Source organism: Phacochoerus africanus, chromosome 7 (assembly GCF_016906955.1).
Source record: "Phacochoerus africanus isolate WHEZ1 chromosome 7, ROS_Pafr_v1, whole genome shotgun sequence".
Classification (NCBI taxonomy): domain Eukaryota; kingdom Metazoa; phylum Chordata; class Mammalia; order Artiodactyla; family Suidae; genus Phacochoerus; species Phacochoerus africanus.
Window position 1 is genome coordinate 15,523,467 of NC_062550.1, and position 22,870 is coordinate 15,546,336.

The 22,870-nt window shown below is 37.8% G+C and overlaps 1 protein-coding gene and 1 long non-coding RNA gene across 9 annotated transcripts in view; one reads left to right on the forward strand and one right to left on the reverse strand.

Annotated features, from left to right (window-relative positions):
- LOC125130745 (uncharacterized) overlaps positions 1–924 on the forward strand; it is an 88,300-nt gene extending 87,376 nt beyond the window's left edge. For both annotated transcript variants that reach the window (XR_007135790.1, XR_007135791.1), the window contains one exon: positions 434–924. This is a non-coding gene — a long non-coding RNA (uncharacterized LOC125130745). The remainder of the gene's footprint in view (positions 1–433) is intronic.
- Positions 1–22,870, reverse strand: part of RIC8B (RIC8 guanine nucleotide exchange factor B) — a 110,102-nt gene that overhangs the window by 13,997 nt on the left and 73,235 nt on the right. For 6 of the 7 annotated variants that reach the window (XR_007135786.1, XR_007135789.1, XR_007135788.1 and 3 more), the window contains exons 8-9: positions 21,455–21,599; positions 1,270–1,389 (exon numbers count right to left, since the gene is read on the reverse strand). Coding sequence is in view for 3 of the 7 variants with exons in the window: in XM_047786465.1 (XP_047642421.1) it covers positions 1,270–1,389; positions 21,455–21,599 (265 nt within the window). In the remaining 4 variants the exon portion in view is untranslated. The remainder of the gene's footprint in view (positions 1–1,269; positions 1,390–21,454; positions 21,600–22,870) is intronic. The other variant, XM_047786468.1, reaches the window with a different exon arrangement.

Consider the following 22,870-nt stretch of genomic DNA (forward strand, 5'->3'; position numbering starts at 1 on the left):
CTTTGCCTCCAAGAGGTTTGCTCTATCAGTGTCTTCTCTTTGATTGTAAATTCATTTAGGGAAGGAACATATATGTTCTTATAGGTATGAAGGTATGAAGAATGTCATATGCAAACAGATAACAATGTCTTTTGAAGATTGTGACCATAGTTGCAGTAAATTCTAATTTTCTTGGGAAAATGATGGAAATTTAAAAGGACCAGCTGCAAGTCAACTAATTTCTAATCATACTAACTTTGAAGATGATGAAGCTACTTACTTCTGTGTAACTTCTACCACATTACCAGCATCATGTGAAAACTCAGACTCTGCAGAGTGTCACAATACCTTCACTTGTCACACTCCTACTTGAGGCCTCCTGCTGTGGTCTTGGCCTCTGCTAGTTATCACACCTTTCCCTTTAATGATTGGCTTTCTGGCTTTTCCATTCCAGTTATACTAGCCTTTACAAAGCTGTTGTGAAAAATGAGATGACCAGAAGAAATTCACCTTTCAGTGGCAGCTGCCACTAACACACAGAAGCACTCATTCAAGATGGCTTAAAGGAGACAGTGACTCAATGTATGACTGGAAAATAGAGCAATTCAGGCAAGTGTGAAAGGAATTAATATTTTCTAATAACTCCTCCAAGATGAACAGTTGCTTATTAGGATGTACATTTGATTTAATTATTCTCAAAACTGGCTATTTTTGGAGGGGAAGGCAGTGTGAAGCAAGAAGGGAAGGGGCAATTGTCTTTAGAATCCCTAATTAACACAAGTGTCTGCTTTCAGAAAATCCTTCATTTGAGCTATTTCTTTTCACTATTTCCTATGGGGTGCATGACATTTTAGAATTCTTGGTTTCAGCAGCAACCCAAAAAGACAGAATTGCAAACTTGCACATCAAAAATGGAATAAAAAAAGCACCATGATTTGGAACAAAAACCAAAACAGACTAAAACAAAAAATACAAGCAGCAGCAAAATCATTGAACCCTAATTCATAGCATCTTTTTGAAGACAGGGAGGTTAGTTGGTTAAATGTCATAGTGATCTAGTAGTTACTATCCTACTTGGAGAGTTTAAATGTTTAAGAATGCACATCCATAAGCGGCACATGTAGAAGAACCATGGTAGCCAAGAGAGATCTGAACTACTGCTGCCTGGGCCATCCTGTTCCAATCAACATGGATTTCTAGAGTTGCTGTTCTATGGTAACTCTCAGTGAGAGAGACAAAGAAATAGAACATTTTTAGAAACCAAGCAAAAAATGGATGGGAATACAATACCTGGAAAGTTTATCAAGCATGTTGACAAGTTTCATGGCTTCATATTCTTTTTGTTCTTCTGTCATTTCATCTATGGGGTTTGGCATTGGTTCCTCTAAATGACCAGTGATAAGATTAATGCTACAAAAAGAAAAAAAAGTTATGCTGTATGTTTTCAAATTATGCTCTTTCTATACTTTTTTGGTCCAAGTATAAGTTATAATAAGAAAGAGTATAATAGCCAAAAAACTGGCAATAGCAATTTTATGGTATAGAACTGCTATAGGAATTACAAAAAAAATTGACTTTTTCTACTAATTTATTTTGGGAAATGGGTTATAGCTAACTTGCCAACTTTTTTTTTTTCAAAGGCATTGCTGCTTTTTAAAAATAATGGAATTTGGTGCCGTTAGGATAAATATCCTTGGATGCACAGCTTATTCTTTAATTATATATGGGACAAATTATTTCAGAGAAGGAAAAGTCTATTTTGTGATACAGCATAAAACAAATATGTAAAAAAAATTGGAAAAATGATGACAGAGAGGCTGGAATCTGAAAATGAAAGCATGCCAATTTATAATCTCAGGAAATTAGTCCATTAGTGAGACCACAGAAGGCAATGAATGTTTAAATAATAAAAGATAAAGCAGAAGAACAATTTTAATTAGATTTGATCTAATCTAGATAAAAAAAGGAATGAAATTTAGCCTACCAAGAGACAGGTATACCATCTGGCTTTCTGGAAATAGATTTAATAAAGTACTTAAAATGAATACATTCCACAAACTTTGTCTTAAGTTCTTATACCAAACAAAACTCGTCTCTTAGTTAAAAGCCACACTTTTTTTTTTTTTTTTTTGAGGAGGTGAAATAAAAGGTAATTCTTGCAGTGGCTGCTAAGTATCTATAGCTTAAACATCTTTCTGGAGAAGCAGACAAGAGGTTATAGCATTTTGTACCAGCCACGTACAGACAATGTATTTTCAATGATCAAATGAAATATCCCTGCAAAGAGCAAATTGCCATTAAATTACTTTCTAGGGTCTACAAACACAAATGCTTTCAGGAGCTAGGCCTTAAGGATAAGCAAATGAGTGAACTGGTCAAGTATAGTAATAATGTGGAGTGTTGCGGACTGGGGAAAAAATAGAGAATAACAGTAGTCTAAAGGGGAGGGAAAAAAAATCATGTAGGCCAAATCTTAAGACACTGTGATTAATTACGTCTTCTGGTGGTTAGCTTGCCAGCCCTGCTTTAGACATTTACTTGGACAAGTTAACTGTCTTTATTGGGCAGGGCTTTTCTGACTTGGAGCAAGGGCTAGGTACTATTATCTGTTACTAAAAATTTCCTTCTCTAAATTCCTCAGAGCTGCCTGACATACACATTCATATGAAAGGACTCAGTACTTTAAGTGCTTTAAGGATGGTGACCATTCTTAAAAACTGGATCTAGAACATGCCATTCCTGAATAAGACCTACGTCTACAGCCATGGTTAAAAAACTTTTTTTCCCCTCAAAGCAGTGGAACCCCTCACCCTTTTTATTTTAACAAATGAAATCTACACAGACGGTTGGTTTATGAAACAGATGAAAGAGGAACTGCTCAGGGTGAAAAGGGACAGGGACAGCCAAGAAGAGTGGACACCTAGAACCCCTTCTGTGTGTCTGCACTCACTTGCTTCCTCTTAAGGCAGCCCTTAGGCACTTTCAGGAACTCTGGGAAAATACTCTGAAAACCCACAGGCTTGTCAGTGATCCTTAGCCTTGGCCTCACCAGAAGCCAACTAAATCTGTTTTATTTCCAGGTGATTGTGATACACAATGAGTTTAAGAACCACTGGGTTATAGTGCCTCCTTGAGATACTCACTGTGTGCAACTAGTCCCTCTCCTTTTTTTCCCAGGTACTCATAAAAGGAGAGAAAAAGGCCTCTAGTTAATGGCTATTAACAAAAATGCTGAATGGGGTTATCACATTTCCCAAAAATCAAGAAGAAAAAAGAGGACCCAGACAAAGCTTCTGAAAACTACAGAGTTTTAAAGAAGTATTCAGATGCCATGCTAAAAAGGTAATGCCACCAACCATCCATTATTTACTTAGGCATATAACAATATGACACTTTCACTGGTTTCTCTTCTGCAGCCTGCTAAACTAGAAAGACAACTGGTCTTATAATTAATTAAGTAAAGGTACTTATTATAGGTACATACCACTTCTCAAGCAAAGGAAATAAGGCCTTAGAAGAAAATATAAGGGAAAGTAGATGAATTAACTATCTAGATCATGTTCAACTGTTTTTTGAGAAAAGGTTCCTCTTCTCAAGTTCAGTGGAAGGGTGACTTAAAAACTCAGATCCCTACACTGTTTTAGAATATAATGAGATTAGTACAAGCCATCATGTGCCTCAGGGAAAAAATCTGTAGGAAGACACTGGTCAGCTCTGTGGTATTGTAGATACCACGGCATACAAAGTCAGGACATGGATTCCTGCATCAGGGCACATTTGATTCTTTTCTTGGTTCTTTTAAGGGCTTAGTGGAAATGATGTCCATTTTCCATAAGCTGACCCCAAGTCCACTGCAGCTAAAATGATAAATGGCTTGCTGTGAAATTAGCTACTTAAGTCACAAAAATCCTGTGTTCACTAAGCATAAAAGCTGCAGCAAGAAATTCACTCTTACAGAGTAAGAACTTACCATCTCTTATCCATGTAGCCAAATATTCCAAACCCCCAAAATCACTCCGGGAATTCAGGTTTCATTTTTTCCCTTTAAAAAGACATTTTTTTTCAGGGCCTAGTTGGTTCTAACCAGTAGAACCAAGTAGGTTCTAACAGTTCTAACCTGTTCTTCTTAATGGTTGTATCATTCTTTTAATGGTTGTGCTCTGCCCTCTTCCTTCCTGTCTTAGAAGTAACACCTTCTCTAGGCTCTTGCTCTATTTCTGTACAAGTTTTAAAAACTTCCATTTGACTTCCTAGAATCCACTGCTCAAAGGAGAATTTCTTTGATTGGGGGTGTCAAAAACCAAAGCTGTGTAGCAAGTCCAGGCTGCAGTGCAAGCTTCCTGTCACTTAGATCTCAAGCACAGCATATCCAGTGGGGCCACATCTCTGATATACTCCAGAGAAGTTTTTTTGTCTTTTTTTTTTTTTTTTTTGCCATTTCTTGGGCTGCTCCCGCGGCATATGGAGGTTCCCAGGCTAGGGGTTGAATTGGAGCTGTAGCCGCCGGTCTACACCAGAGCAACAGCAATGCGGGATCCAAGCCGAGTCTGCAACCTGCACCACGGCTCACGGCAATGCTGGATCCTTAACCCATTGAGCAAGGCCAGGGATCGAACCCACAACCTCATGGTTCCTAGTCAGATTTGTTAATCACTGAGCCACGACAGGAACTCCACCAGAGAAAAAATTTTAATCAGCTTCCACCATGCACCTGAGGAGTTTCCAAATTAAAAGAAAAAGAAGATAGCACTAGTAATAACAACAACAGAGAAACTGTCTACATGATAAAAAGCCATCTCTTGACCAGCAACAACCCATATATTCTATCCATGAGAAGTCTGTTTTGCATTTGGAACAAGAGGGCATTGAGGATGGAAAGAATTTTTGTAGGTGGGAAAGAAGATGGTGGAGTAGAAGACCTCGGGCTCCCCTCCTCCCATGAGAACAATAAAATCAAAACTAACTGCTAAACAACCGTCAATAAAACAAGACTAGAACCAACCAAAAGAGATATTATACATCCAAAAAACAAAAATCACAACAATAGGAGGGATGCACTTGCGATATAATCAAACCCCATACACCTGGGGTGGGTGACCCACAAACCGGAGAATACTTATACTGCAGAAGTTCTCCCATGGGAGTGAGAGTTCTGAGCCCCACATCAGACTCCGCAGTCTGGGGGGGTCTAGCATGAGGAGGCGGAGCCCCCGGAGCATTTGGATTTGCAGGCCTATGGGGCTTGAGGGAAGGAACATCACAAGAATGGGGGAAAGGCAGCCATTTTTGGAGGGTATAGACGAGATCTTGTGCACACCAGAACCCAGGGCAAAAGCAGTGACTTCACAGGACCCTGGGCCAGGCCTACCTGCTGGTCTTGGATGGTCTCCTGGGGGAAGTGGGGCAAGGGGTGGCTATGGCTCTCTCTTGGAACATAAAAGCTGGTGGTGAACATATTCAGGAATACAAGACTCTGACATCTTGGTTAGGACATCAGCACCAAGACCTGGACCCACCCAACAGTCTATAGGCTCTAGTGCTGGGATGCCTCAGGCTAAACAACCAACGGGATGGGACTATGGAGCAGGACCACAGTCCCACCCATCAACAGACAGGCTGCCTGGGAGACTTGAGCCCACAGTCACATCTAGAAATGCTCCTTGACACAGCCCTACCCACCTGAGGGACAAGATCCAACACCACCCATCAGTTGGGCAGGCATGGGCCCCTCCTACCAGGAAGCTTACGCACCCTCTAGACTAGCCTCATCCACCAGGGGGCAAACACCAGAAGCAAGAAATACACAGTCCCACAGCCTGGGGAACTGAGTCTCCAAACAGGTCAGAACCTACCCTGGGACCAGCTGGTACTGGCCACTGGGTAACAAGAGAGGAGTATACTGCTGGCACACATAGGACATCCCCTACAGAGGGCCACTTCTCCAAGAAGAGAAACATAACAAACCTTCCACATACATAAAAATATAAAAAGAAATTTAAACAAAATGAGACAGCAGGGGAATATGTTCTTGACGAAAGAACAAGATAACACCCCAGAAGAATAACTAAGTGATGTGGACATATGAAATTTACCAAAGGAAGAATTCAGATTAATGATCGTAGATAATCTAAGAACTTGGGAAAAGAATGGATGCAGGACAAGAAGTTAGAATAAGTTTTAAACAATGAATTAGAAAAAATGAAGAGAAATAGAAATAAAAAAATAAAGAATTGAAGAATACAATAACAAAAATACACTAGAAGGAGTCAATAGCAGAGTAAATAGGGCAGAAGAAGGATAAGTGAGCTGGAAGTAAGAGTGGTAGAAAGGACAGTTTAAGAGACCTCTAGGACAATGTCAAGAGCACCAACATTCGCATTATAGGGATCCCTGAAGGAGAAGAGAGAGAAAAGACCTAAGAAGATATTTAGAGAGATAATAACTGAAAACTTCCCTAGCATGGGAAAGGAAGCAGTCACCTGTATCTTGTAAGCTCAGAGAATGCCATACAAGATACACCCAAGCAGGAATGCACTGAGACAAACAGTAATCAAACTGACAAAAAGTAAAGATAAAGAGAAAATATTAACAGCAACAAGGGAAAAGGAACAATGGTTCATTTTTATGTTATCAACTGATTTTCTTAGCAGAAACTTTGCAGGCCATAAGGGAGTGGCATGATATGTTTAAAAGAATGGATGGGAAATAACCTACAACCAAGAATATTTATTCAGCAAGGTTCTCATGCAGATGTGACAGAGAAATCAAGGCTTTACAGACAAGCATAAGCTAAAGAATTCAGCAACACCAAACCAGCTTTACAACAAATGCTAAAGGAATTTCACTGGGCATAAACAAAAAGGCCAAAACTAGAAATAAGAAAACTATGAAATGGGTAGGCTCACATAATGTATGTAAAGGCAAACATACATTAAAGTTAGGAAATTATCCACCTACAAATATATCTAAACCTACAACTGGGAGAAGAGGACAGCACAAATGCAAGCTATTTAAATGCATTTGAAATTAAGAGATAACCAACTTAAAATACACACACATATATAACAATCATCTATATATAAGAATATTTATATATATGTATGTATGTATATGTAGTTTTTTATTTTTATTTTTTGTCTTTTTAGAGCTGCACCCACGGCATATGGAGGTTCCCAGGCTAGGAGTCTAATTGGAGCTATAGCTGCTGGCCTACACCAAAGCCATAGCAACGCCAGATCTGAGCCGCATCTGCGACCTACACCACAGCTCATGGCAACGCCAGATACTTAACCCACTAAGCAAGGCCAGGGATTGAACCCACAACCTCATGGTTCCTAGTTGGATTCGTTTCCGCTGTGTCAAGATGGGAACTTCTATGTATGTATATATAAAGGCCAAAAAAAAAAAAAAAGGAATCAAAAGAACACTAAAGACAGTCATCAAATCAAAAGAGAACAAAAGAGGAAAAGAAGAAGAAAGACCTACAAAAACAAACCCATTGCAACATGGATGGAACTAGAGACTCTCATACTGAGTGAAGTAAGTCAGAAAGAGAAAGACAAATACCATATGATATCACTTATATCTGGAATCTAATATAGGGCACAAATAAACCTTTCCACAGAAGAAAATCATGGACTTGGAGAATAGACTTGTGCTTGCCAAGGGGGAGAGGGAGGGAGTGGGGTGGATGGGGTGCTTGGGGTTAACAGATGCAGACTGTTGCCTTTGGAATGGATAAGCAATGAGATCCTACTGTGTAGCACTGGAAACTATGTCTGGTCACTTATGATGGAGCATGATAATGTGAGAAAAAAGAATGTATACATGTATGTGTAATTGGGTCACTGTGCTGTATAGTAGAAAACTGACAGAACACTGTAAACCAGCTATAATGGAAAAAAATTAAAATCATGTAAAAAAAAAAAATGGCAATAACACATATATCAAATCTACCTAAAAGTAAATGGAGTAAATGCTCTAACCAGAGGACACAGACTGGCTGAATGGTTATAAATACAGGATACACACTTCAGATTTAGGGAAATATAATACAGACTGAAAGTGAAAGAATGGAAAAAGTATTCTATGCAAATAGAAATAAGTATTACCACTCCAGCTTTCTTTTGATATCAGACAAAATAGGCTTTAGAATAAAGATGGTTACAGGAGACAAAGGACACTACATAATGATCAATCCAAGAAGATAAACAATTGTAAATATACAGACACTCAACAGGAGCACCTCAATATATATAAGGTGACTACTAACAGCCATAAAAGGAGAAACTGACAATACCACAATAATAGTGGGGGACTTTAACACCCCACTTAACATCAATGGACAGGTCACCCAGACAGAAAAACGTTAAGGAAACATGGGCCTTTAAATGACACATTAGACTAGATGTACATAATTGATATTTATAGAGGATTCCACCTTAAAAGAACAGAATACATATTCTTTTCGGGTGCAGATGGAACATTCTCCAGGGTAGATCATGTGCTGGGCCACAAGCCTTAGTAAGTTTAAGAAGCTTGAAATTGAATGAAGCATATTTTATGACTACACTATGAGATTAGAAATCAACTACAAGAAAAAAACTACAAAAAACACAAATATGTGGAGGCTAAACAATATGCTACTAAACAACCAATGAATCAGTGAAAAAGTCAAAGAGAAAATAAGAAAATACCTAGAGAAAAATAAAAATGAAGAACAGCAATCCAAAAGCTATGGGATGCAGCAAAAGCAGTTATACGAAGGAAGCTTATAGTGATACAAGCCCAGGCAACAAGAAAAATCTCAAACAACCTTGTGTTACACCTAAAGCAACTAGAAAGAGAAGAACAAACAAACCCAAAGTTAGAAGAAGGAAAGAAATTATAAAGATTAGAGCAGAAATAAATGAAACAGAGTTGAAGAAAACAATAGAAAAGATGAATGAAACCAAAGCTGGTACTTTGAAAAGGTAAACAAAATTTATAAATCTTTAGCTAGACTCTTCACAAAAAAAGGGGAGAGGGCCCAAATCAATAAAGTCAGAAATGAAAAAGAAGTTGCAACCAACACCACAGAAATACAAATGATCATAAAAGGCTACTGCAAACAACTATATGTAAATAAAATGAACAGCCTAGAAGAAATGGACAAATTCTTAGAAATGCATAATCTCCCAGGAAGAAACAGAATATATGAACAGACCAATTACCAGTACTGAAATTGAATCTGTGATTTTAAAACTCCCTCCCCAAAAAAACAAAAGTCCAGAACCAGATGGCCTCACAGGTGAATTCTATTAAACATCCAGAGAAAAGTTAACACCTAGCCTTCTGAAACTATTCCAAAAAATTGCAAAGGGTGGAACACGTTCAAACTCATTCTACAAGGCCACCATCACCTTGATACCAAAGCCATACAAAGATACCACAAGGAAAGAAAGTTACAGGTCAATATCACTGATGAACACAGACACAAAAATCCTCAACAAGATACTAGCAAACTGAATCTCACAATACATTAAAATGATCATACATCATGATCAAGTGGGATTTATCCCAGGGATGCAAGGATTTTTCAATATCTGCAAATTGATCAGTGTGATATACCACATTAACAAACTGAAGAGTAAAATTTATTTGTTAAATAAAATTAACAAAGAATAAAAACCATATTGATTACCTCAACAGATGCAGAAAAAGCTTCCAACATCCATTTACGATAAAAAAATATACAGAAAGTGGTGACAGAGGGAACCTATCTCAACATAATAAAGGCCATATATGACAAACTCACAGCTAACATCATTGTCAACAGTGAAAAGCTGAGAGCATTTCATCTAAGATCAGGAACAAGACAAGATGTCCACTCTTGGCACTTTTATTCAACATAGTTTTGGAAGTTTAGCCATAGCAATCAGATAAGAAAGGGAAATAAGAGGAATCCAAATTGGAAAAGGAGTAAAATTGTTGCTATTTGCAGATGTGATACTATGTATAAAAAATCCTAAAGACACTGCCAGAAAATATCAAGAGCTCATAATGAATTCTGTAAAGTTGCAGGATACAAAATCACTATACAGAAATCAGTGTATGCATTTCTTTACACTAACAACAAACTATTAGAAAAAGAAATTAAGGAAACAATCCCATTTACTGTCACATCAAAAAGGATAAAATACCTAGGAATAAACCTACCTAAGGAAGCAAAAGACCTGTACTCCGAAAACTGTAAGATGCTGTTGAAAGAAATTGAAGATCACACAAACAGATGGAAAGATATACTATGTTCCTAGACTGGAAGAATCAATATTGTCAAAATGACTATACCACCCAAGGCAATCTACAGATTCAATGCAATTTCTTTTTTCTTTCTTTTTCTTTCCTTCTTTCTTTCCCTCTCTCTCTCTTGCTCTCTCTCTCTCTCTTTTCTAGGGCCACTCCTGCAGCATATGGAGGTTCCCAGGCTAGGGGTCTAATTGGAGCTGTAGCTGCTGGCCTACACCAGAGCCACAGCAACTCGGAATCTGAGCCACGTCTGTGACCTACACCACAGCTCACAGCAACACTGGATCCCCAACCCGCTGAGTGAGGCCAGGGATCGAACCTGCAACCTCATGGTTCCTAGTTGGATTTGTTAACCACTGAGCCATGACAGGAACTCCGAAATGCAATTCTTATCAAATTACAAATGGAATTTCTCAGAGAACTAGAACAAAAATTTTTAATTTGTATGGAAACACAAAAGATCCCAAATAACCAAAGAAATCTTAAAAAATAAAATGAAGCTGGAGAAATCAGCACCCTGATTTCAGACTATACCACAAAGCTACAGTAATCAAAACAGTATGGTACTGACACAAAAACAGAAATGTCAATCAATGAAACAGGATAGAAAGCCCAGAAATAAATCCATGCACTTATGGTTAATTAATCTAAAATAAAGGAGGCAAGAATATACAAAGGAGAAAAGACAGTCTCTTCAATAAGTGGGGCTGGGAAAACTGGACAGCTACATGTAAAAGAATGAAATTAGAACATCCTCCAACACCATACACAAAAATAAACTCAAAATGGATTAAAGACCTAAATGTAAGACCAGATATTTTAAAACTCCTAGAAGAAAACACAGGCAGAACACTCGTTAACATTAATCACGGCAGTGTCTTTTTGGATCCATCCATCTCCTAGAGTAATGGAAATAAAAACAAAATAAGGAGTTCCCTAGTGGCCTAGTGATTAAGGACTTGGCATTGTCAATGCTGTGGCTCAGGTTACTACAGTGGCTTGAGTTTGATCCCTGGCCTGGGAACTTCTGTATGCCATCAATGAGGCCAAAAAAGCCCCCAACCCCCTCTCCTAAACCCAAAAATAAACAAATGGGACCTAATTGAACTTAAAAGCTTTTGCACAGCAAAGGAAACTGTAAACAAAACAACTTACGGACTGGCAGAAAATATTTACAAATGAAGCAACTGACAAAGGATTATTCTCCTAAATATACAAACAGCTCATACTGCTCAATATAAAACAAAGCAAAACAAAACAAAAATCCAATCAAAAAATGGGCAGAAGATCTAAAAAGACATTTCTCCAGAAAAGACATACGGATAGCCAAAAGGCACATGAGAAGATGCTCAAGAGTACTAATTATTAGAGAAATGCAAATCCAAACTACAATGAGGTATCACCTCACATAAGTCAGAATGGCCAGCATCAAAAAGTCTACAAATAATAAGTGTTGGAGAAGGTGTTGAGAAAAAGGAACCATCCTACACTGTTGGTTGGAAAGTAAACTGGTACAGCCACTATGGATAACAGTGTGGAGTTACTTAGAAAACTAAAAATAGAGCTACTATATGATCTTGCAATCCCACTTTTGGGCATATATTTGCAGAAAACCACAATTTGAAAAGATACATGCATTCCAATGTTCACTGCATCACTATTTACAATAGCCAATACATGGAAGCAACCTAAATGCCCATCAAGAGAAGATTGATAGAGAAAATGTGGTACATATATTCTACGGAATATTGCTTGGCCGTGAAAAAGAACAAAATAATGCCATTTACAGCAACGTGGATGGACCTAGAGATTATCATACTAAGTGAAGTAAGCCAGAAAAAGTCAAATATATGATATTGCTTATTTATGGAATCTAAAGAAATGATACAAATGAACTTACAAATCACAGATATAGAAAACAAAATTACAGTTATCAGAGGGGAACAGGTGAGGGATAAATTAAGAATTTGGGATTAAAATACACAAACTACTACATGTAAAATAGATAACCAACAAGGACCTACTATATAGCACAGGGAACTATACTCAATGTCTTGCAATATCCTATAATGGAAGAGAATGAAAAAAAAGATATCTATATATACAAAGATATATATATATATATATAAAACTGAATCACTTTGCTCTATATCTGGAACTAATGCTTTGCTCTACACCTGAAACTAACACAACATTGTAAATCAACTGTATTTCTATAACAACAGAAAAAGACACCCCTCCAACTCCCCCCCCCCCCAGAAGAATGTAAACACCACTACAGAAAACACAAGTTGGATTACTGAACTATGCCACTCTCTTATGGGAAAAATACCAATGTACTGGGGCCAGGAGGCAGACTTGTACACTATCTCCCCTCCTTATTCCTACCTCAAACAGTCTTAGGTAGTTTCCCTATCCAGAGGAAGAGAAAACAACTAATACACATACCATAATAATGGAGTGAAGTTTCAGAAAAGATTATTTTTGGTTGAACAAACACCTGCCATCTTTAAAACCTCAGATAGTATAGTCTGAGACTTAATTTTCCAGGTTTCAGGACTTAACACCAAAATTCTGGGACTGGTTTTTTATTCCAAGACTTTTGAGTGCTAAGTTGCTTTAAGTACACTAAATATGGCGGCTATTTTATTATGTTAAATTTTATATTTACCATAATTTTCCCACCTTGTCTTTGTTCCACTCCCCCATCTTCTCAGCACTCCAATCCTATGATTATGTATATCTTCCAATTAGGTGACAAGGAATATCTAAAATCTTAATGTGTGGTATTTCACAGAGAGTTTTGTATTATATAAGGCCACATTATATGAACTGACTGCAGCTATCGGCCTAGAGACAAAAGGATTAAGACATACTAAAAGGGTATGAGCAAATTAACATATGCATCAAAGCTAAAATACATTTCAAGACTTTTGCTCTTGAAATTTGTTGCTACATTTGGCCAATGTTAATAGTACTTATACTAGTTCCCTAAACAACAACAACGACAACAACAGAAAAGAGCTATTAAATGTTCCCTGAGCTATATGAAAGTTAACATCTATCTCTAAAAAAATATGGATTAAATTTTACTTAAAGCATTCTAGTTATTGAAGAATCTATATCAAATCCCTACAGAGGCTAAGGCAGACAAGATGAATGAAAAAGATACATTATTAAATCAAAGGATCTCATGCCTGGTATGATAGGGACAAGAGCCACTCAACCCTGTCAGCCGCCTTGTAAGAATACAGGCCTAATGTTATCAAAACTTCTGCTTTTTCAAAATAAGTTAGAATTCCAAATTTCACCTGAAATATGTGAATTATAAATTATTTTAAGAAATCTTATGTAAAACAAAAAATAAAAACAAAAAACCAAATAACCAATGCAACATTAGACAAGTCTAGCAAAACCTACTTGTGGGGTAAATGGAGTCTATGAGCTGACAATTTGCAACCTTTAGGAACGTGATCAGGATTTTTAGGAAAAGGCATTTGTGAGCCTAGAGTAGGGAAGAGGGGAGCAGGTGGGGTGGTAAAGGAGACATTATATGCACATGAAATTAGAAATGTCTTTCCAGCAAAAAAACTCTCCATAATATCTGCAGCCCATAAAGCAATAATTTGGAAATTTACTATATCCTATTTTTCTTGAATTCCATTCCCTAGCTCCCACTCCCCAACCAGATGTGGAGCTTAATTAGGACAGAGACCTTAATCATTTTGGTATCCCAATGCTGAGAAGAGGGTGACCAACTTAAATTTGTTAAACAAATCAAAAAATTAATTTATTCAACAAAAATTATTGAGTGCCTACTATATGCTAGGCATTATTTTGGGGACATCTCAATGAACAAAAAAATTCCTCATGGCACTTATGTTCTAGTGGGGAAAACAGACTAAATGAATAAGTAAATTATATGGTATGTTAGAAGGAAGATAAATGCTATGAAGAAAAAAGAGCAAGGAAGTACAGGGTGAAGGTAGGAGTGTTGCAATTTTTAACATGAGGATACAAGAGGCTTCACTAGAAAGATGATATTTGAGTAAAGGCTTGAAGGAGGTGAGGGAGTAAGGCTGTAGCCATCTGGAGAATGGCATTCCAGGCAGAAGGAACAGTCAATACGAAGGCCTCAGGTAGGAGTATGTCTGCAGCATGACAAACAGTAAAGAGTTAAGTGTGGTGATAGCATGGTGAGAAAAGGAACACATACACACTGCATCATTAGCCACTGTACAATTCTGAGCAGTGGTAATGTTCAATTTAAATTTTACAAAGATTGCACTGGCTGCTGTGTTGAGAATGGTCTGAAGAGTGACAGAGAAGCCACAAGTTAGGAGCCTATGTTATTTATTTTTATTTTATTTATTTTTGTCTTTTGTCTTTTTAGGGCTGCACCTGTGGCATATGGAGGTTCCCAGGCTAGGGACTGAATTGGAGCTATAGCTGCCGGCCTATGCCACAACCACAGCAACACAGGATCCAAGCCGTGTCTGCAACCTACACCACAGCTTACGGCAACACCAGATCCTAACCCAATGAGTGAGGCCAGGGATCAAACCTGCATCCTCATGGATACTAGCTGGGTTCATCAACCACTGAGCCATGACAGGAAGTCCTAGGAGGCTATTTTAAATGATCTTGGAGGGAGATAAAATTTTAGCTTGGACTGAAGAGGTGGTAGTGATTGATGGCAGTATGGGGTGACTGGATTCTGAATGTATTATGAAGGTAGAACCAGAACTACCTGATAAATTTATATGAATAAGAATGAACTTAATAAAAAAAAAATGAACTTAATAAAACTTTTAACTTTCAGAGGCATCAGGGTTTTATAAAATACACATTATTTCTCTTTTTTAAAAATAAAATCCTCAGTTTCATTTACTTATTTATTTACTGGCCACACCCATGGCATGCAGAAGTTCCTAGGCCAGGGACTGAACCTGCACCACAGCAGTGATCTGAGCCACAGCAGTGGCAATGCCAAATCCTTAACATACTAGGCCACCAAGGAACTCCTATTCCTCTTATTTCCTATTTTGGTTATATCAAAGAAAGATAATAGATGCTCTAAAAACAGAGAAACTATGTGAAGGGCAAAGACTCTCTCTCTCTGACTGGCTTTGAAGAATAATGTAGAAGCAGTTAAAATACCAGCTTTAACTTCACACATGTTAGGATGGCATTATGCTGAAGAAAAAAAAAAAGTATTGGAGAAGATGGGGAGAAACTGGAACCCTTTTGCATTGCTGGTGGGAATGTAAAATGGTATAGCATTAAACATAGAACTACCATATGATCCAGCAATTCTACTTCTGGGTATATACCCCAAAAAAGTTAAAGCAGGTATGTGTACACTCATGTTCAGAGCAGCATTATACACAAAAGAGCCAAAGTGTTAAGAACTCAAGTGTCCACTGTTGGATGAATGGATAAACAAAATATGGTATATACATACAATGGAATGTTATTCAGCCCTAAAAAGGAAATTTTGTCACATGCTACAATATGGATGAATCTTCAGACATTCTAAGTGAAATCAGTTACAAAAGGACAAATATTATGTATGATTTCACTTACATGAGGTTCTTAGATTTCACTTATGTAAGATTCCTAGTCAAATCCATAGAGACAGAAAGTAGAATGTTGTCTTTTGTCTTTTTAGGGCTGCACCAAGGGCTGTTGGGAGAGGGAATGTAAACAGTTTCAGGTGGGGAAGATGCTGAATGTTCTGGAGATGGCTGATGTTTGTGGTTGTACAACATTAATGTACATAATGCCACAGATCTGTATACTTAAAATGGAAAATTTTATGTGTATTTTATCCCCAAAATAAGAGGGCAAAGTGAAAAACACACTAAAACCTCCTTTGTCTACCTCAAAAACAATAAAAGTCCCTAAAAATACCAGCTCTGGAGTTAGGCCACCTGACCATTCATGAACTGTGTGCACTAGACAAGTTCTGGAAATCATGAGCTTTAGTTTCCTCAATAACCTATCCTCATTTTACCAAATCTATTCAAAAGGTTGCTGTGAAGATTAAATGAAATAATATCAGGAAAGTTCTTAAAATAGTACTGGACACATTAAATACTCAATAAATACCAGCTATTATTATTACATAAGTGAGCTACTTGCTAAGAAATAAGTAAGCCAGAGGCCTTAGATGATCCAGTGAATTAGTCCATTAAGTTATATCGTCACTATGGAGCTTCATGTACAATCTTCATTAACTAAAGAAGCCACACAACAACTAGGTGTTTCGTGGAATTTGCTATGGTTAAATTCAGATACAAGATATTTTGGAGAGATACTAGTTAATAATGGTGACTGAGGTGAAAATGTCTCAAGTAATTTGAGAATTACCATATAAATGTAAAACTGACTCCACATTGAAGAAGTAGGGTAAATTATGAAACAACACCTTAATCCAAGTTTTGCCCCCCCCCCCCTTTTTTTTTGCTCTTTAGGGCTGCACTTGCGGCATATGGAAGTTCCTAGGCTAGAGGTTCAATCGGGACCATAGCTGCTGGCCCATGCCATAGCCACAGCCACAGCCACGCAGGATCTAAGCCACAACTGTGACCTACACTATGGCTCAGGGCAACACCAGATCCTTAACCCACTGAGCGAGTCCAGGAACCGAACCTACAAACCAGTCGGATTCATTTCTGCTGCACCACAATGGGAACTCCAAGTTTTTGCATTCTACTAGCAATACAAAGAAAACAGGGTATTGTAGTGTAATTCTTTCACTTATTTATCAACTATTAAGTATCTATCATGCATCAGCCATACAGACAGACATGCCGAATACATATATATACACAAATACCAAGCTGCATGTAAGCAATTAAGAAAGCTCCAAAATACCTTTTTAAATTATAGTGCTTTATGTTTCCTATGTTGGGGTGCTAGATTAAGAGTGATATCCTTGGTATAAGGGATATAGAAAACTGTGGTTGTGAATCTATAGGAAATGAAACCTGTACTCAGATTAAAATCAAAAGAAAAATTAGAGAACTCAATTTTTAAAGTGTAAAACTGGTGTGACTGCAAATATCACCAAGGCTGGTTAGCCAGTATACATAGCATAAGTGGCAATGATTTTATTTTCAATTCTGGTCCTTAGAGATCAAATTTAGATTGTGTTTCATGATTGCTTACAGTAAATAAACCCCAGTTCCTAGGAATGCTAATTAAATCCTATTATATATAAATAAACCACAATAGTCCAAACTAGAAAAAAAAAGAGGGAGTTCCTGTTGTGGCACTGCGGAAGCGAATCCGACTAGGAACCATGAGGTTGTGGGCTTGATCCCTGGCCTTTCCCAGTGGGTTAAGGATCCAGCATTGCTGTGGGCTGTGGTGTAGGCTGGCAGCTGTAGCTCTGATTTGACCCTTAGCCTGGGAACCTCCATACGCCTGAGTGTGGCCCTAAAAAGCAAAAAAAAAAAAAAGAAAGAAAAAGAAAAATCTTCAGCTCCTGTTTCTGGTTCATCTACTTCAAGAAATATTAAAAACAAAAGATATCTGTTTCATTTGTATAGCCCTAATATATAGAGACAATTAAAATGAAACTTAAAGCAATATAACAAAATCTTGACAAAAGAAAAAAAAGGTGTTTTTTTTTGTGTGTTGAAGAAACTATCTGTAAAGCTGCAGCCACAGCTACTGCTGAGAGATAGAGTCAAGAAGGAAATTCCTCTGAACTGCTTAGTATAATAATTTTAAACTTTTGGATGTGATTATGACCTAGTATGGGGTATTAAAAATATAAGAAACAGTCGGAATATAGGAAGAGGGTATCCTACAGACTTAGGCCAACTTTAGCCATTCCCTCCTTCTGTCCTCCATATAGCAGCCTTTCAAAGACAACTTTTTGGACCCATAGGTTTCTATATACCATATCCAGCCTGCAAGCAATGTGTCTAAAATGAGCCAAATGTCATTAGATACACTTTTTTTTTGTCTTTTTTTGCTATTTCCTTGGGCTGCTCCCGCGGCATATGGAGATTCCCAGGCTAGGGGTCTAATCGGAGCTGTAGCCACCGGCCTATGCCAGAGCCACAGCAACGCGGGATCTGAGCTGCGTCTGCAACCTACACCACAGCTCACAGCAACGCCAGATCGTTAACCCACTGAGCAAGGGCAGGGACCGAACCCGCAACCTCATGGTTCCTAGTCGGATTCGTTAACCACTGCGCCACGGTGGGAACTCCTAGATACACATTTTTAATTTATGTTTGGAAGGATGCACAAACCACAGTAGCCTCTGTTATATCTATACAGTAAAGGAGCCTCCTTGCTCAGAGACATAAAAGAAACTGGTATAAAAGAACTCAGAAATCTGGTTTCTTTTTGATATAGGACCAAAATTATCTGAAAACTTTTTTTTTAATCTGAAAACTTTTAACAAAGACGGCTAGACATATACCAAAAACCTGTGTGGCATGTAACTTGATTTCTATGAGTATACTTTGACTAAGCCATTTCCAGTCCATTAAATACATTTATTTTGACACAAAAAGGACTGTTGTGATATTAACTGTCTCTCATAGCTTGAATGTAAGCTCCATACAATTCTTAGTTTCAGATTCCACTAAAGGATTACAGGTTACCTTGGTGCATTAATCAGAATCCACTTATATTTTTGACAATGGGACGAGGGCCAACTGGATGGAGGGTAATTTCTTTGCTTCTGCCAACACTGCACTGTTTGTGAATAAATGCATCGTAAGAAAAGCAGACTGTGATTCTGGGAGCACTGACTGGTAAAGAGTAATCGGGGTAAGGGAGTAAGCAGTCCTTTCAGATGCTGACTTTATAAACTTGACTAGATTAGTAAGGGGTTTTCATAACGATTTTAAAGGAAGAAGTTCTTTGAGACCTAAGGATCACTGTCCAGAGCACAAAGGATTGCCTTGCTTGCAAAGTTCACCACTACCTTCAAGGAGACCATTTTAATAAGTATTTTAAATTAACAAATGAAATGTCCCACTACACTGTTTCACCTGAAAGGGGAAGACGTAAGGAAAAAAATACAAATGCAAATCTGTATGAAGGGAGAAGGTGTGACGCTAAGTGAGGAAAAAAACGTACTTATACTTGTAATGTACAATGTTTAAGAAACAAGATTTCACAATGGTGGCTATTCTGGCCACACTAACACACCATTCCTATTAACGATATAGGCCAGATGCAAAGGCTGAAGATGATTCCAAACAGGGATGTAAAGCCTAAGCACAGAATCTTTCTATGCCAGGGTGCCAAGACAATAACAATATCAAACACCACGGTCCTTGACTTAAACAAGGAAATCTAACTTTACTTCCATAATGTTAACACACTTCTATTTCCTGTACTATTGGGAGAGACTCAATACTCTTGTATTTTCTCCAAGCTCCTCCTTGTTATAGTAGCATTCTTGTGTTTGCTAGATACCAATACCATTTTAGAAATCATCTACCAAACAAAAATAACAATACACATTGAGATGCAATGATATCAACCATCCATGAGTACTGAGGAATTTTCTCTTAGGTGCCTGTGTCCACATACTTCGGGACATAATGAAGGCCTAATGTAATTTCTACCTTTGTTAAAAAATGAGGCTTCTCAAGTGGTATATTTTAATGTCTCAAATGGAGAGATAGAAAATATTAAATTGATATGGAAATACAGTTTATGGAATAGAAAAAGCAAGGGCTAACAAAAAGGATTTAGAACAATATCTTCTATAATTATGGAAAGATGAATGCATTATTTCTCTATCTTAGCTTAAAATACTTGATAGAGATGCTCAATTTATGACATCTAAATGGTGTCGATCTTAAGAACTTACTGCTTAGGTCACTGCTAGCTTTTTTTCCCCAAAAGCCCTTTTTTTTAGGGCATACTCTGTAAGATCCTGTTGAGGCTGATAGCACTGGGGATGCTACAAGTAACACAACCAACTCAGACCTGATTTTACGAGAATACCAGCCATATAATTCCTGTCTGATTAGGGAATGATCTTTTCTTTTACCTTCTGACAACCTATTATTTTCATATCAACAAGGCAGTATCTATACTTTTTTAAAAAAAGGGCCTAATTTTTCAGATAATGATTTTTCTGTCGCTAATCAACTACTATATCACACACATGAAGACTGTGGGTAGAAAATCTACCCACATCACACTCTTGAAGACTGTAGGTAGGTAACAGCATGTCAGTGGAAGGACGTATCTTTTTAATATTCAGTAATGAAGACCATAAAACTGAGCTCAAATAACTCCTAATAAGTGGAAACTAAGAAATTTTACCTAGAATTGGAGTTAAGAGGGGGATGAAAAGGATGGGAAGGGAAAACAAGAGAGGAGAGGTGGTTTGTTTTGGGACAAGAGACAATTAGTATCTCGTAAGCACTGACTTGGGAGATTTGATACAGTCTCTGGTTTGCCTATCCAGTGCACCAATGCCTCTGTTAAAAGATGATTCCCTGTTTGATTAAAATTTACTATAAACTTTTTTTTTCTTTTTAGGGCTGCACTCGTGGCATATAGAGGTTCCCAGGCTAGGGGTCTAATTGGAGCTACAGCTGCCAGCCTATGCCACAGCCACACCAGATCCAAACCACATCTTCGACCTACACCACAGCTCACAGCAATGCTGGATCCTTAACCCACTGAGTGAGGCCAGGGGTCAAACCCGCAACCTCAGCAACCTCATGGTTCCTAGTCAGATTTGTTTCCGATACACCACAATGGGACCTTTTTTTTTTTTGCTTTTTTTAAGAGCCGCACCTGCGGCATGTGGAAATTCACAGGCTAGGGGTCCAATTGGAGGCAGGGATTGAACCCACAACCACATGGTTCCAAGTCAGATTAGCTTCCTCTGCACCACGACGGGAACTCCATAATGGTAGATATCTAAAAACACTATCTCTCTTAATACTTAGGAGAGGACAATGAGCATTTTAAAAATATGGAGCAGATCGTTTCCTGCAATATTATCTTCCCTCAATCACTTGAAGTCACTCTCTAAGGCACTAGCTATGAAACTGCCTCTAATACACTATTAAACAGGAAGCTTCCAAATCCACAAAAGAAAAGAAATACTTGGAAAACGAAAGACAAAGGAAGTGAAAGGCAAATAACCAACTCAAAGCAAAGTTAGGTGAAAAGAAACGTGATACTATACTTTGGTTTTGCATTTTTGTATTCTTCAGTGTCTGTATCCTCGTCCTCTGAGTACCAATTATCTCCTCTTCCTCCAGCCAAGAGGCCCCTGGCCGCCAACAGTCCTGCAGCATTCCCATAGCCAGTGTATTTCAGCAGACTATCCACTGCAAAAACAGAATAGGTTTTTAGGCAGGAATCCTTGGGTGCTCACTATCATCACCAACTACTCACCAACACAGGGAGGTTGGAGACAGATGTGACGACAGTAAATCTTAAAATTGAGAAGTTTTCGAAGTGTGGTTATGGTAATCCTACATGGTCTGAGGACAAAAAGCCTTTTTCCCCAGGTATCAGAAATTCAAATGGAGCTGTTTTGAATATATTTTGTGGCAGGAGTGGGGCCTCTGTGACCACCAGGCCATCAGTAATGGTGGTGTCTTAAGTTTCTGACTGAAAATTTTATTTCTTTATCCAGCTTCAGAGAAATGATGATTAGAAAGTTATGAAAGCCAGAGTGGGATTTTATCAGTATAACACATAATGTGAGATCTTTCTTATTCCCTTCATAGGAAGTGGAGGGAAAGAGTATAAGAGATAAGAATACCTAAGGATATTAGCAAATAGGATAGGCTAAGTTACTACTTCTTCAAAGAAGTTAGCAAAATATGTAAGCATATAATACCCACTGAGAAGGTAGGCCCAGGAGTTTTAATAATGGCTTTACCGCTTACTAGCAGGTTGACCTTAGGTAAATTATTTTGCAGCTCCTTACTCCAACTTTCAAATAAGGAGAATTGGAAAAATAACTACCTCACAGGTTAATACATGCGAGGTGCTTAGGAAAGTATCTGTCACAAAGTAAGCATGTTCTTTTCTCCTGGTAATATTAGGCAAAATGTAAAATGATCGTTTTAGACATTTTAATCAAATGAAAAAGCCCCATAAAGCATTTGGTGCACATCCTCTGTATTACCTTGCCATCAGTTCACCAGTGTAAGGGGAATCCTGAACTGTAGGAATTTTTTTTTTTTTTAATTTCTAAGTACCTTTAAGGAAGATACTAAACAGTCATTAGCAGCTTTATGCAGCAACACTTTTTTTTTTTTTCAGGTACAATTTCAAGGTGAACACTAGAATGTTCAATGAAAAGATAAAAGATGGCAAAATTTACTTAAAGCTGTCAATAAAATATTCTAAAGACAACTATAGGATGCAAAACATATCACTATGTATTTTATCCATGTATAAAGACTTAGTAAAATCTACATCTTAAATACTACTGTAATTCAGATAACTTACCTCAAAAAAGACAAAATAAAGCTGGAGAAGATTCAGAAGAGGGCAATTAAAGTGCCCACCTGAAAGGAGCGGTGGATAGGGAACTAGGTGGTTAAGGAAAGAAGATATATAATGAGTATGAACTCATGAAGGGCAT